Source organism: Andrena cerasifolii, chromosome 6 (assembly GCF_050908995.1).
Source record: "Andrena cerasifolii isolate SP2316 chromosome 6, iyAndCera1_principal, whole genome shotgun sequence".
In the NCBI taxonomy this organism is placed as follows: Eukaryota; Metazoa; Arthropoda; class Insecta; order Hymenoptera; family Andrenidae; genus Andrena; species Andrena cerasifolii.
The window spans coordinates 3,292,214-3,308,701 of NC_135123.1; the positions used below are offsets into that span (position 1 = coordinate 3,292,214).

Below are 16,488 nucleotides of genomic sequence, written 5' to 3' on the forward strand. Positions count from 1 at the left end.
TCGTTGGTGTGTGGGGTCGACGTGCGATTAAAATGCTCGGCTCGCTGACAACGTGTGTAGGCTCCCGCGAGCATGTGGACGAGCTTCACGCAATCAGCTCGGCGTGTATGGGGGCCTTAAGAGGCCTGAGTCTCCTCACACATGAATAGCCCTTTTCTATACTCTCGAAAGTGCTGCTCGACGAGTAACGAGTTGAACATGACTGGTGTAGAGTCTACACTAGGTTCGACCAGCTCGTGGCTCTCGGAGGCGCTCTTTCGGGAGCTAGGAGCTGCATAGTTACCGGATGTCAGAAACCATGCCTTCGTGAGCTGTGGTGCTTGGGGGGGGGGGGGCAATCTGTGAATGTAGAGTCCTCAGGTCTCTTTATTTATAGCAAGCCAGGCCCAAGGAGTCACAGAATCTTGTAAAGGGGGCGACAAAATTCAGATTTAGCTAGGTATTAGGGGGCTAAATGTATTTGGAAACATCACCGATATAAAATATTTTTACAGCGTTAATGTTCGTAAAATTAATGAAAGCTCTTTCGCGAATATGCAAAATTCCTGCTAATTTGTTCTGTAGTTTCGTAGCCTTCATTATAGTTATTATCCTTTCACCAATATACATGCATATAATTTTGAAAAAAAACTATTATTAGATTTAAATGAAAATTCATACAAAGCGGGAAACAGAGTACACTTGGAAAAATGATACAGTTTAATAAACAATTCAAGTAAATAAGTACGAAACAAACTACATACATACTCTGTTAGAGAACACTGCGGCCCCAAGAGTGCCAGTACTTTAAATGGGTAAGAGCCTGCACGCACACTAACGATAAATACTACAGTTTCCCTACCCGCTATGTGCCCCCAATACCACCGCCTCTGAGCTCGGCCCCGCGCGGATTTGGGTGCCACAAGAAGCGCTCTAGCTCCCAAATCTACCAGTTGGGCGGGCCTGCTCTACACCATGTTTAAAAAAGGAGACGTGTGCTAACTAGTTCAGTAAGAGTGTTAGAAAAGCTTTGACTGATGTGTATTGTTACTGTTACCTGTGTTTGTTAACTGTATTAAATAAAAGTAAGAAAATAGATGGGGATAATAAATAAATTTTGAAGTTTCGTACCTGTATTTGCTCGAAGGGTACCTCAAATGAGAATGATTCGTTGTAATATGGATTGAGAGTGCATTTCTTGATGGATGTTTTCTTCTTCTTCAATCTCTTGCCATTTTGCATCAACGCGATTTTCACGTAGGGATCTGACAAGCCACCGACGTCCATTTTCTTCAGGTTCTTTGCTTCCAGGATGACCACCGTTAGTTTACCGGCTGTCGGAACGTATCGCAGCGAGAAGCATATGTCACCTAATTTATTATCCTGTAATCAACGAGTTTGTTATCAAATTTTGTCATCGTTCGTTGCAGCTTTCTAACTACATATTCGCTTGAAGGTACGGAACATAAGATACTTCGTTTATTCTATAAATTGAATTTTTTGATTGTTGAATAGTTGTAATTGTATACCTACAATTTATGCATATTTTCTATTACATTTTAGGATCGCGAAAATAATGTTTGTTAATAAACTGTGTATGCTGTATGCCAGGGTTGGCTAACTGGTGACTCACGAGCCATCGGGGGCTCCCCCGCCTTGCTGCTACGCTGAACGGCCCCCCTCCATAGCTACCAGACTCGACGATCGCAGTGGGATCCTCCTTCTTTCCTTCTCCTTTCGACTGCGATCGTCAGAGTCTGGTAGGTATGGAGGGGGCCGTTCAGCGTGGCAACAAGACGGAGGTGCTCCCTGTAGCCCATGAGCCACCAGTTAAGGGGAGGTTCCAGTTTAAAAGTCGATTTTTTTTTTTATTTCATTTTTCGAATGTTCAACCTTTTAGGAATACGTGTTTAAAAGGATTTGTTGAAATTCGTAAAATTCCCGAAGTTATAGGCATTTGAGTAGCGGCAAATGCATGGGTAACACCCGGCCACTCGGCACTCACGTAACACTTTAAACGCGTTTTTCTCAAAACAGTGTTCTCAAAACGGTGGGACCTGTATCTCCAAAAGTTATTATCCGATTCGACTGAAACTTTTTTTACTTTGAAGAATATACTTCTGGCTAGGAGGAAAACCAGAAAAAATTACAAAAATTTGACAAATTAATAATTTTTAAAGGCGTTGAAAGGACGAAAAATACATGGAAAAGTGATTTCAAGCTTGAAGTGTTGTTATTCTCTCAAAAATGTAATTTTTTGTAAATTTTTAGCCCCCCCTAGCCAAAAGAATAATCTTCAAAATAAACAAGGTTTCAGTCGAATCGGATAATAACTTTTGGAGATAGAGGTCCCACCGATTTGGATCAATTTTTTGACGCCTTGACTTTAACGACTCCCCAAGGCTGTCTGCAATGATTAATTATAAAACAAAAAATATATTTCTATAATCTGAGACATCCTTAATACAATGCAACAAGTCGCATTAAATTATATACAGTAGTTTTCCTTTAATTAATTCCTAAATATCACCTATTTTTTTGGGCTCTAGACCAGAACCTCCCCTTAATCAACCCTGCTGTATGCAATCCCGCTATCTCACAACTATGCAGGTTTTGGGTAATTTTCGTTTCCGGGTATCTTGTATTCCCGGTTCAAGTCAATAAACCTAGTTTGCACTATTCTTTCAATATATTGTAAACGTATAAATACGCTTGTTCCAAAATACTTACTTCGCATCTTTCTAAAATGTATTTAAAGTCAATTTACCTGGCCGCCTTCGCCCTCCACGCTCTGCAGTTCTCTCCATTCCTCGATCGTTTGAGCCAAATCCACTTGACAGAGAGGAACCTTTACTTCGCCGATTTGGTCGTGTTTTGAGAACCTATCAAAGTCGAAGATCGCAAAGACGAGGGTCTTGTTCATAGCATCCGCGTATGGAACGCCCTGAAAGAGAGATACTTCATTAATTCTTTATAGAAGAGAAAATTGGATTGTGCCGCGAGGATCGTATTTCACGAAGCTTTAGCCATCAACGAAATTATGGAGAGGAATTACGACTAACTTTGAATGTGAATGTCTCATTGAAGGCTGGATTAAGCGTTTTCCTGTGCACTTTTGTTTCGAATTTCTTCTTCTTATCAGGCAGCAGATAAACCTTCACGTATGGATCGGAAGTGCCACCCATATCCAAGGCTGGTAGCTCTTCGGCTTGTATGACCGTTACTGCCAGACTGTTCGTGTTGAAATCGTATTCAAGCTGTAATTGGTCATTTCTGATTTTAGCAATTGTAATTACGCAATAATTGGTTTTGCGAAAATTTCATAGACTGTTGGTCAGAATAGAAAACTGTCGGAAATAGGAAATTTCCAAACTCATAACTTGTAAGAATCATTCAATGATATTTTTACCATTGAGGATTTTATTCGTATCAGCTCGCCCTCTCCCCCCCCCCCCTCACCCCATAAAAACAAAATAATAGTAGGTTTCTTGTTTGACTATTAATAATCTAGTCAGAGACAAAACTACGGACGAATACCTATGTACCTATTTAGCTACTGTAGATAAAGAAATTGTAATTCAGTAGTTTTTCCTAATTAATTTTTTTAATATAAAGAGTATTGGTGACTTTCATCAGTAGCCAGTGTTACAGTTCTTGTTAAACTGAGTTCATCTATTCGTGGAAAATTTTTATTTGAGATAAAAAAAGATAGAACAAGAAGAAATTTTGCTTCAAATTTAAAATTCGGGTATTTCTCACTGTCAACAATATTTTATAATAGGAATTCAAATTCGGGAGTTTGCGGTCGATTTAGGTACTGCATTGATAAAGGGCGCGGTGAACACATCACAAATTGATTCTTATGTGCCGTGACATAACCTGGAGGCTCGTTTTCAAAGTGCTCTTAAAAATGGTGCTTTGTAGTATGAGGGATTCAAATTTTCATACCCGTATACAGGTATGCAAATTAAGGAAGCGTTTAAGTTTTCTTAAGAAATATAGTGAGATGCTATCTCCCCTTTTCAAGAGGTGTGATAACGTAATGAGAAAGTAAGGTGGAAGTATTTGTTAAAAAGGGGACAATATGTATGGAGGAAATTACACGAGGAATTTGAATAAAAATACACATCACAAACAGTGAAATAGGGTGTAGGTGCCCCTGTAGTTTCTCGATATAGGGACTAGGGACCAGAGATTCTTTTCTCATAATCATTGGTCTAGCCATGGGATCGCATATTTAAATTGAATTTTTGATCGTGAATCTACAATGAAGGTGGGTACTTCTGTGATAGGTGTATACCTACATATTTCTGTAATTCTTTTGTAATTTAGATGCCATTTCATTAACATTTATCGTTATGTTTCATTTTTAAAGCGATTTTTTAATAATCACTACTCACTATTTCATATAGAACCATCTTAACTAAAGAGTTTCTTAAAACAACACAAGCCAAAATGTATCAACGAAGTAGTTGTAAAAGACTCGTAATAATTATGGCGAAACTTCCGAAAACCGGTCAAACCCGATTTAGCTATAATTTTGAAGATAGTTTTATTTTGCATAAAGACGATGTTTACGAGAAGGATTTTTTGCGACTCCAAAGTTAAGACCCAAAATTTAGATCAAAATGTTTTACCATTTCAGTGTCATTTCCAACGTTACCGACACTGCCTAAAATAAAGTTACAACAGTATATATAGTACATTCTCTTTATTAGTTCCCCGTGTATACACATTTTATATCTTGTAATAATTGGTAAAATCGATCACCTCTGGTCGTTTTTACACATCGGTTCGACACGATGCTTTACGCGCCCGCGAGCGGGCGCGCGCCCCCCGCGCCGGTCTAGCCCCAACCAATACTAATACCCGGGACAAGTTGCAAAGTGGAATGCGTTGTGTCGGTGTAAGTCAACAGAAATATTGTTAAGAGGGGGGAACAAGGTAAAGTGATTAAAGAAAATCTATAAAGTGTATCCTTTTATGCACAATTACCTCTGTATATTTTGCTGAATGCAAAGAGAAAACGTGGAGAGCTTGGGTGTAACGTAGTCACATTTCAAGTGTCAGTCCTTTGCTATAATCTCATCCTACGCTGTGTCGGTAATGCAGAAAGTGACATTACAGTAGTAAAACCTTATTCGTAAAATTTGAGGTCTAACTTTTCAAGTCGCCAAAATCTTTCTCGCAAATATTACTTTTGAGTAAAAGAAACCTATTTTCTGAATTTCAGTCGAATCGAAAGATGGAAGTTTTCAAAATTGCAGGGAGTGACACTAAAATGGTAATATACATTTTTCGTAAAATTTGGATCTTAACTTTCGAGTCGCAGAAAACGCTTCTCGCAAACATTGTTTTTAGATAAAATGAAGTTATTTGCAGAATTTCAGTCGAATTGGGTTTGACCGGTTTTCGGAAGTACAGCCATAATTATGTAAAATGTAATATATATATATATATATAAATTATGTAAAATGTAATATATATATATATACATATATATATATCGTAGGTTAGGTTGTAAAACAGTCCCTGACTCAGAGTTCGGAGGGAGTCGGCTCCAATCATGGAGGGGGAAACACCGACAGGAGTGGTGGTTATGCGCGCGTGACTAACGCAGGCGCAGTTCATGCACGCATGACCACCACACCTGTAGATGTTTCCCCCTCCATCATTGGAGCCGACTCCCTCCGAACTCTGCCCTGACTGAACTTCCCCTTTGCTTTTGTCTTTGTTTACCTTCTTTTAGTTGTTCTCTGTTTGTGTTGTGCAATAAAGACGTTTAATAATAATAATAATATTATCACGTAAAAATTTGTGCGTATTCTATAAATACCTACAGAAGCATATTTTACAGCAAGAGCATTTTATGTACCTACATATACGATGCATACATGTGTATACATATATTACTGTATTTTTATACTATTATATTTATATATATTTATACTATTCAAGAAGTAAACTTGGTATTTATTAGCAAAGGTGCACCTTCCACATGTGAACTTTATAGCGAACGAGAAATACATACATATACCTATATTCCGAAAGGTTGACTGACTTGACACAGTATTTCGTCAAACTTTGCACCACTTGAAATATTAGACTTTGTGTAGTTTTCATTAGAAGCTCGCAAGAGTGTTGTTACTAACAAATTGACAAGGCTTCATCGATTAAAATGGATCGAAAGCCCAGTTATGATTATCGCTGTGAGTATACCTACGTGTGCGTAATTTATGTCTGGAGAAAGTATCGTTTTTGTGCTCGTGCCCCGAATCTCTCGCCGACATTATTTATAGTCCACGCCTAAATATTCAGTTTTCTTATTGAGCGATCGATGTGGGCGAGAATTGACTCGCAATCAGAGCGCGATACGAATATGTATCGTATGTATGTAAGTACCATAAACTGGGGGAACATTGGCAGGTGTTTGAAATATTTTGTTATATAATTTAAAAATTAACATGTTTAAATTTGCTTTAAGTATCCTATCATAACATTGCATCTTTTCTGATTGTACTACAAGTGTCAAAATGCATACAATTTTTATCCTTTTCCTTCTTTAATTCATGTTAAAAACGTTAGTGTACCGGGGTAACATTGGCACATCATATAGATAGCATCAACGTGTCAAGTTTTACTAATCTGAAGTCAGTAAGATACATTGACACTTAAATTTGTTTATTTTATTTTATTTTCTACATCTTAACTAAAATCTACTCGTAATATTGACGCATCATGTAAATAGCATTAACAGGTTAAGTTATACTAATCTGACGTAAAACAATGTAATCCCGACGTATGCCAATGTTACCCCATGGTGCAAATGTTCCCCCAGTTTACGGTATGTATCTACTGTGACTCAGCGGTGGTATATAGGTACACGACAGCGCCAAAACTTTATTCAAAGATAATCGCTAATCTGGATCCGTGATGTATACTCCCTGTCATTTAAGAAGGAACCTGCCGACCGACGAGTTTAGACCGGTTCTGCGCAGGTTGACGCTCATTGGTGCCGGGAGAAGCCACTATTGGCTGTACCCCCACCAACGCCTTTTCGGAGCCAATGAGCTCATTCTACATGCGCGAAACGGGTTCTTTCTTAAATGACACGGAGTGTAGTAATTGCGTATTACTGTATATTATTTTCCGAGCCTGTATATCATTATTAAAGTAATGAATAGCGCCTCTACGTTACCGAAACGTTAACACTGAATATCTTTGTAAATTCTGCGCATTGGCAGATACTCTCAAATATGTGTTAATTTTCCCTGGACAGTTCACTAGAAAATGTTTCATTGAAATCGATGCTTTACTATTGTGACCCCTCCTTTTCAGTTAATAAATACATATTTGTTATATTTGCAAAATGGAGTCCAAACGGTTTATCTCTTTTTTATCATCGCCATCTCCTACATTGACAGATTATCTCGCAAAATCAATAACGTACCGAACTTAGATTTTATATTCCTAAGGCCGCGTCCTCATCTGAACCGAACGGCGAACCGAACGCCACTTGAGACTCCCTAATGCCGCGTTCCTGCGTGTGGAACGTATATTTCTAGCGATTTTCGCCAGTTTAGACAGAATCTCCTGGCTCGCGACAGCTAAAGATTGAAGAACAGAGATTGTTTAGAGCAGTGCAGACCAACGGTTTGCCTGCCATATGACACCGAGGAAGGGACCTCGGGACCTTCGACCAAAGGAAAGTCAAGCTCACCGAGATGCTCGGGCTGTTCCCAGCCTATGTCAGTAAAGTCCCGAACCATCAAAGGAATGGCTCACCCACCTAGGGCAAACAACTATAGTGGTGCATCCCTGTCCCTCACACCACCATGACTTGTTGTCATCCTTGCCATTGGAGGTGTCAAGTAGTTTGAGGAAGCAAGACAAGTTGGTGATAAACGAACAGTGTCCCACAGACCTTCCCAAGCCTACCTACGCCTACGGTTCGAAATGTCTATGGGACTCTCAGAACAGTTTCACCGTTCGCACGAGCACCATGTCCGCAGATCAAGCAGCGGCTGCGTATATCTGCATGTATTACATTTATAAAAAAAAACAGTCAGCAACAGACCTTTGGTCTGCACTGCTCTAAACACTCTCTGTCCTTCAATCTTTAGCTGTCGCAAGCCACGAGACTCTGTCTAAACTGGCGAAAGTCGCTAGAAATATACGTTCCACACGTAGGAACGCGGCATTAGGGAGTCTCAAGTGGCGTTCGGTTCGCCGTTCGGTTCAGATCTGGACGCGGCCTACCTGTGCATTCGGCGCGCACCGATTTTTTGCTCATTCGGAGCTCAGCGCGCGTTCGGTGTTAAGTGAAATTTGCGGCGTCCATTTCATGGTATTAAGCCGCGTATTCACCTGCGCATTCGCCCCGAATGTGCATTCGGCGCGCACCGATTTTTTGCCCGTTCGGAGCTCAGCGCGCGTTCGGCGCGCATTCGGCGCGCGTTCGGGGTTGAGTGAAATTTGCGGCGTCCATTTCATGGTATTGTTCGGACCCGAATGCGCGCTTTGATGGACCGCCAACAAGCGGATCGGCCCGAATGCGCGCCGCGCCCCGAACACGCGCCGAACACCGGACGAGCAAAAAATCGGTGCGCGCCGAATGCACATTCGGGGCGAATGCGCAGGTGAATACGCGGCTTTATTCGTACCCGAATGCACGCTTTGATGGACCGCCAGCAAGCGGATCGGCCCGAACGCGCGCTAAACACCGAACGAGCAAGAAATAGGTGCACGCTGAATGCATATTCGGGGCGAATGCACAGGTGAATACGCGGCTCTAGATGCTGTCGAACCTCACCTAGTCATCATCGACTATAATCTCGCAAAAAAGAATCCCCCCGACCGATGAAACCTTCCAAAGTTAAGAAATTTAAGCAGACACCGAATACAACACACCTTGTATTGCAGCCTGCCAAGTTTTACTTCGCTCTGCTTGCTGCCACCCTCGTCCGGCTCCTCCGCGTTGTCGGTCAGCTCCTCCATATCCGGCTGGACCTTAACAAATCGAAGTGGATTCCACGAGTGTAGAATGTGCGTCTAACATCTACATGAAGTCACGGAACACCGAGTACGTACCTTGTCCTTGTACGTGCTGCCCAACAGCTGTACGGACTTGAGATCCACCGCTCCCTTCAACCCCTTCTTCCCATCCTTGGATCGTCTTTTCCGACAGCATCTTCTTATACAGCAGAAGCAGATTCCGAGAACTACTACGCCTACAGCTACTCAAGCGAAAAAAAAAGAGATTGGAGAAGTTAAAATCGCGAGCTCGAAGACGCTAAATTTGTTAGGCTAAATTATAAGATTGCTTTTCTTAATAATGCGTGTTACACTGGTAAGCGCGGAAGCGTTCGTGATTACTCAGCCTATCATAAATAGAGTTTTTGTCATAGAAGAGGTAGGTACACATGTATAAACGTATGAAATGTTCGAGTGTTAACGACACTTGATAACTGGAACAAAGTAAGTTACACAGTTAATGTTGTTTTTTTTTAAGAAAGATAACTGTTATGGAGTATTTAATTGCCTGAAAGGTGAATCATTGTTTCAAACGAATCGACAGTTTTTGAGTCGTAGAAATGAAGAGCCAAATAAGACATAACAAATCTTTAGTTCTGGTGAAACTGTATACATTTGCTTGTTGGTTTATAACATAAATAAAAAGTAAAAACAAAATAGAAATTTAAGATAATTTGCCAATTGCAATATTAGAATATTGAGGGTTTCATATTAGTGTTTGCAAATTTACAAGCGCATACTACATTTTTTAAGTAACGCAACGTTCTTCTGGACATGGGTACCTAATACAGACAAGTGTTATAAAATTTTTCTTATGAAATTCCACAGCACACCAAAAGTAATCACCCGAAAAGAGTTGAATAAGGTCTGAAGGTTTGGCCACTTATTTCTGGGACATTTTACGGAATATTACTTATAACTTATACCTATATATATTAGGGTGGTCCTTAGTTATAAACGGCAAAAAAAATTCTTCGAATGTTTTTGATCTTAACTCCTAGAATGCTTCCAACTCATAAAAAAATAATAAAAGATGGGCTCGATCTCATAGTGGGAAACCGTGCCTCAGGAACCCTGAAGTTCTACATATGTGTAAAATACAATATACCCGGCCGCGTCGCTACTGCAAATCCTCTAGGAACGTTGCCCAGTTATCTATTTAAATAACAGTTCTCTTCTTTTGCCCCAACATGTCCGAAGAGATATTCCGTGTGATCACATATGTAAGCATGTATACAGTACGCACTCGTTATAAGCCCGACGAACAGGGCTGACGCCGCTGATGGGCGTAAGGCGGGACCTCCTACCCGCGACTTGACCCAGCGACTGGCGCTAGGCTGAATCTTCTTGCCTGCGACCGGAGCTTGGCTATCCCTCGCCACAGTAGGACAGAATCCCAAGAAATAAGGAAAGTGTCAGAATTCAAAAATTGTGGGATTATGTATTTTTATATATTTCTTGTAAGCTACTAATATGACCTCCTAAAAAAGGTTAAAAATATCATGACGCCTACTTATAAGCTGTGTGTAGACACGTGTCTAAGTTGGTATGTATTTGTACTTAGCAGAATCGATACTACTCATTTTGGGGCTGAAAATTTGTTTTCTTTTATTTCACCAAAAATTAAAAGACTCGATTTAAAATTCTGCACGACAAATACATACAAATTTAGACATGTGTTTACACGCAGCTCATAAGTAGGCGTCATGATATTTCAACCTTTTTTAGGAGGTCATATTAGTAGCTAACAAGAAATATATAAAAATATATAATCCCATAACTTTTGAATTCTGACTTCTTTCCTTATTTCTTGGGATTCTGTCCCACTGTGGCAATGGATCGCATTGCGACTTGGTCGCTAGACTGCTCCCGAAGGGAGTCTATGTCGCAGTGCCCAGTCTGCGACTAGGTACACAGTGATCGCCCGTTATGAGTCCGTCGAACGGGGCTTGCGGCGGACTCATAGTGGCTTGCGGACATGGTTCCGCGCGGCCAGTAGCGCGAGTGGGAGAACCGGACAACGAGCGAGAGGAAAGCGTCGACACGAAGTTGCCATCGGGCACGAAAGAGAGAAAGCATGATACATTGTAGGAGCCCACACGCGGGTCGAGCCCAAGCTCGAGCTGAAAGACGGAGCTAGACAAAGTATCATCTTTTCTCTCTTTCCTACCCAACGGAAACTTCGTCTCGACGCTTTCGTGTCCTCTCACTCGTTGTCCGGTTCTCTCAATCTCTTCCGCAGGCTTCCAAGAAATGGTGGGGATAGTCGCCGGACTCTCAACGGGCGGAAGAAACGGACTCATAACGGGCGATTACTGTATTGGGAAACAGACCCTCATCGCATTGTGTTGCGTCTCGAGTAGCCTAGGCTGGTACTCAAGCAGACTTACGTCAGGCTCCTACGTCTGTCGCGTACCCGACGGTCGCAGACGCTTGTAGCAGAACAGATGCATGTTTCCCCATTGCACCAGCATACTGCGACCGATCGCAGGTAGGAGCTGTAATGCCAGATCGGGGACGGGTTCCCTCGAGAATTTCCCCCACCTCGCGCACACTACGCCGGAGCTGCGTGTCCGTGAGTTGGACTCCGAAGCGCCGAGCTCACGGACACGCTGCTCCGGCGTAGTATGCGCGAGGTGGGGGAAATTCTCGAGGAAACCCGTCCCCGATCTGGCATCACAGGGTAGGAGATCCCGCCTGTACGGCGCGTTGTGGACACCAGTGATGCCAGAATCGTGGAACATGGGATGCTTACCCCACTATGCCCTACCGTCGTCTCCTGCTGTGGCCTACCGTCGTCCCCCACTTTCTTCCTATCGCACTGCACACAAGCATATCCCTACTCCTGTGCGTGTGCTCGGCAGCCCCAACAGACAGCTCACATGGACAGGAGTAGAGATATGCTTGTGTGTAGTGCGATGGGAAGAAAGTGCGGGTCGACGGTAAGCCATAGTGGGAGACAACGGTAGGTCAAAGTGGGGGTAAGCATTTGTCCCACGTCCTACGATTCTGGCATCAGTGGTGGATACTATTCCGCGCGGCCAATGGCGCGACTGAGAAAACCCAAGAGCGACCGAGAGGAGACGAAAGAGCCTCTCGCTCGGTCTCGGGTTCTCTCACTCTCGTGCGAAAGATTCCACGAAGTGGTGGGGATCGCCGCGCGCACAACGCATGGTAGAAACGGGCTTATAACGAGTGCGTACTGTATTGTACATAATTCTACAGCAAGTCCTCTAACAAAATTGCCCAGCTATCTCGCTGTTCTTCCTTTTCGCGTATTTATTGGTGTTTAATGCAACTATCTTTCAGCACCCCTACTGCCGAAATTCGCATTCAATTACAATAGCCCCTACAGCCTAGCAAATACAAAATTCAATATTTTTTCGACGAATCTGTTCCATATTCATTATGTATTTTGCATTGCTTGGAAAACTGTATCCATCTTACAATAATTTTGTAAAATTTATTATAAGTATTGTTCTTGATTCTCGTCCTTTATTACTAATTTATTGTAATCTTCCATTAATTTGACTAATTTTTCAGTCGTATCAGTAATTAGTTTCAATTTAATTATAAGTTGTAGTCGTTTGGCCGGACCCGGGCAGGTTACCTCTACAATAATAGTTGTACCGACTATTTGAATCTAAATCGACTTTCGATAATACAGGCATTGAAAGAGACACAAAACACCAATAAATACAAAAAAGAACAGATAGATAGCTGGACAACTTTTCTGGAGTATTCGCAGTACACACATTTCTCCATTACTCGATCAAGCTCATCTTTTACGTATATTATTTTGTTATGGATTGAAGCCATTCTAGAGGGTGATACCAAAAAAATTCGAGGCCGAGAGTATAAGAACAACCCTAAGGTATCTATTGTATAACGCAATGCTAAATTTTAGCGCTATTGTAACTGTGTAGCCAAAAGTTTCTCCTTCGGGTCCGTATTGAGTAAGTCCTTTTTCTTAATTTTGATGTAGAGAATCATTTTGTACATGCAAGATTTAATTTCAGTATCAGTGCTGCTTTTACGTTGCTTTGTATTGTAATATTTAAAAATCATAGTAATATATTATTATATAATTATATAACATAGTAATATTTAATATTTAAAAATTAGTTGACTTCGGAGTCTGAAATTCTGGAAAAATTAAATTTTTCAGGATTATCAATAAAATATTGTATGTTTGGAAGTCATTCAGGAATACAGTTTTGTTTCGAAACGAAGCCGCACCCGGGGATCAGGCATGAGCTATTTTCCAGACGGGTGGTTTATTCAGCTTGCATTTGCTCTCTGCCGCGGCGAGTGAATAAATTATTAATAATAAATTAGGGTCGGCACTGCCACAGAGTCGTCTGTCGAAAAAAGACGGAGCAGGGCTCTCTGATACCTCTTACTCGCCGGGGAAGCTACTAAGTAGTAGTAGCGGAGATAGCGGCGAGTTCTTTTCGAAACAGCACTGTATAAAGTTCCCTAAAGTGCGTGCCAGTCAACATGTCAGTGTTTAGACTAGAAACAGTTTGGTTAGTAATAATTATTGTTTTGCAACAGTAAAATACTTGCAAACATTTGCTGTTACCTATTAGAATCGCTACGAGTGCCCATGTTGGTATTCCCATCTCTTCTGCTATTTCCTTCCCAAAATTCTCCACCTGAGTTTCAAAGGATTTGCCCGCACTTTCGGTGACCACGTCCGCATCTGTTTCTGTGAAACGCAAAACAAGTTGGTCACACCGTTTTCTTTAAAAATTCGCACAGTCCTTATGAGGCAGATGATAGTTAAAACAGTTTAGAGTATCCATTTACCTTCTTTTACTTCCATCTCTGTCGTGCTGAATATGGTTTTCAACGTGGATTCACCGACATCCTCCACCTGCGGATACGATACCGCATCTGCTTTCCTTTTAACGACAGGCATTCTCTGTATCACAAAATCGAATTTTAATTTAAACATTTAATCGTTATTATTACAAATCACTACGTACTGACAGTAAGTAGTTGAATAATGCTAATTATGGTAATTTTCACCACTATTTGAAATTTCACTTACAAGGGGAGGACAATATGAGGTAGACACCGATTTTTATGAGCTTTGGCACGCTGGATCTATGTAAAAAAAAGTAAATAGATGTCCGAGCGTTTCTGCCAATGGGCCTTAATAATAAAGATATTTACAGGTAAATTATTAAAAATTTCATAGTGGGGTTTTAGTGGATAATAATCCCACACTACCCCCGCGTCCGCGGGAGATTCCCTTCTGAAGGCGTTGGGGTGCCTTCTGAAGATGTCTCCACGTTAAAATAAAACTTTATAATTTTTTTTTTTAAGTTGGGGAAATCTTCAAAAGACACCCCGACTCCTCCAGAGGGGAATCCCCAGGGGCGCCAGGGTAGTGTGGGATTTTTACACATTAAACCCCACGGCTATTATGAAATTTTTAATAATTTCTATGTAAATATCTCTATTATTAAGGTCCACTGGTAGAAACGCTCGGACACCTATTTACTTATTTCCGACATAGATCCAGCGTGCCAAGGCTCATAAAAATCTGAGAAAAATAACTAATGTACGATTTAACTGCTTTAATATACCCTGAAGTCGAAAAACTATAGCAAATTATTTAGCCCTACGTTTATAATACGAAATTTTAACGTATGAAAAATAATCACATTTTTCTTTGTTTCTTACAACAGTACCTAACCTTGAGCAGGACAGAACTATATTTTCTTAAAGCAGTTTTAAGAATTGTAACAGTTAATTGAAGGCTTTCGTTCAAGAACAAAATAATTTAAATTTACATAGATTAGAACTAGTTTATTCTCCTTGTCATATCAGAAGGAACCCGTTTCACGCATGTAGAAATGAGCTCATTGGCTGCGAGGGAGCGTTGGTTGGGGTATAGCCAATAGTAGCGCAGAACAGGTCTATGCGCGGTTTCCTTCTTATATGACAGAGTATATAGTTATCTGAAACAGTAATAAAGCAATAACACGAAGTTACATATTTAACCAAATTTTTAACAAATTGTTAAGGATGTGGGTTTATTTAACCCTCGGGCGGGCGCGCCAGTGAGAGTTGCACGACCAGGCGCGTGGTGAACTCAGTTCACCAGTTGAAAATATTCATTTTAGTCCCCTTATATATAAAGTATACCCTTCAGAAGCGGTTTTTCTGTCGATATTAGTAACTTTCGATTAAATGTGATGGGAAAATAATAGCAATGTACCCAAGAATGTTTATCTTCCCGAGACGTAAACAAAGAAATACGCGGATCGGTGAACCGAGTTCACCGGCGCGCCCTCTCGAGGGTTAATTAAATATGATACATGATACAACGCAATTATTTGCGGCAGCTGATCATGAAAAATGTTTTATACCTTATTGCATCCTATATGCAAGAATGTCTATGTTGTATTATGTTTGTTAACAAAATACAATTCACAGTGAAATGTATGTAAAGTTCAAGTTTACGCAAGCTAGGGAATTTATAATAAAATTGATAAATAATTTCCGTAGTGAATGTAGCTATAGAGATAACAATTATATATATATATGTTACGGATGAAGTCCGCAGGGTGTACAGAGTCGGCCTTCCCGGGCAATGTCAGCATTGCACATTGCTGCTGGGCAAAGTCCGCCGAAATGGTTGATTAGCGAACATGGCCCGCTTTAATCTACGGAAAGTTGACATCGTCCACCGCCGGGTGGGCAGTGTCAGCGACTATGATTTCTTTGTGAACTTTGCCCGGTTTGAAATGGGCATTGTTGACAATGATGAATCTATGTGGGCAGAGCCGCACTAGGTTGTCCCTCTTTTAGTCATTTCTGGGGACTGATATTTATTATTTAATGAAATTACTTAGTATAAATTTTAAAATATTTATTGGAGTAGAAACGATGAAAGTATACTGCCTACATATTTGGATAGATTATTTATTTATTTTGACACGGCAATGAGCTGTGATACTTTGAATTAGGTGCATAAAATTCTCGCATTTTTACATTTAAGTACATTTCACATTTATTTGAGATACGAGGTATTGACTAGGGTAGAGGCAGGTAATATGGAACATCTGATTTCAAAAGCTTGTCAAAAGTAGGGGAATTTTTTTTTTGTAATAAAACTGACATGAGGGGACGAAGGAACTAATGCATAATCATATTTACTGAGGCAAATGTAAAAAAATCCAATTGTTTTGCAATTATAGTAAAAAAACTGAAAAGAGTGAAAATCGACCGTTCGAAAAATGGGTCCTAATATGGAACACCTCCGAAATTTGTAAAGAAAACTGAAAAATCTTTAAGTTTTTTTCCTAATAATAAAGATTTATTAAGTCGAAGATACAAATAAATACACATCATTTTTGGAATTTACTCGGGCTTTCTGCGTTTCCTACACGTTGGACACGTGAGTAATACGTCGGAAGCAGGGTTGCCACCTCTCCGGTTTTGGCCCGGAGACTCCGGGAT

At 40.7% G+C, this 16,488-nt stretch overlaps 1 protein-coding gene and 1 long non-coding RNA gene across 9 annotated transcripts in view; one reads left to right on the forward strand and one right to left on the reverse strand.

The window, feature by feature from the left end:
- Window positions 1-16,488, forward strand: part of LOC143369815 (uncharacterized) — a 230,457-nt gene that overhangs the window by 165,520 nt on the left and 48,449 nt on the right. The window lies entirely within an intron of this gene.
- The window catches only part of Syt1 (synaptotagmin 1), a 78,399-nt gene that overhangs the window by 34,222 nt on the left and 27,689 nt on the right, over window positions 1-16,488 (reverse strand). For 7 of the 8 annotated variants that reach the window (XR_013085481.1, XR_013085480.1, XR_013085477.1 and 4 more), the window contains exons 2-8: window positions 13,825-13,939; window positions 13,598-13,723; window positions 9,070-9,215; window positions 8,890-8,988; window positions 3,042-3,236; window positions 2,747-2,923; window positions 1,111-1,362 (exon numbers count right to left, since the gene is read on the reverse strand). Coding sequence is in view for 3 of the 8 variants with exons in the window: in XM_076814101.1 (XP_076670216.1) it covers window positions 1,111-1,362; window positions 2,747-2,923; window positions 3,042-3,236; window positions 8,890-8,988; window positions 9,070-9,215; window positions 13,598-13,723; window positions 13,825-13,936 (1,107 nt within the window). In the remaining 5 variants the exon portion in view is untranslated. The remainder of the gene's footprint in view (window positions 1-1,110; window positions 1,363-2,746; window positions 2,924-3,041; window positions 3,237-8,889; window positions 8,989-9,069; window positions 9,216-13,597; window positions 13,724-13,824; window positions 13,940-16,488) is intronic. The other variant, XR_013085482.1, reaches the window with a different exon arrangement.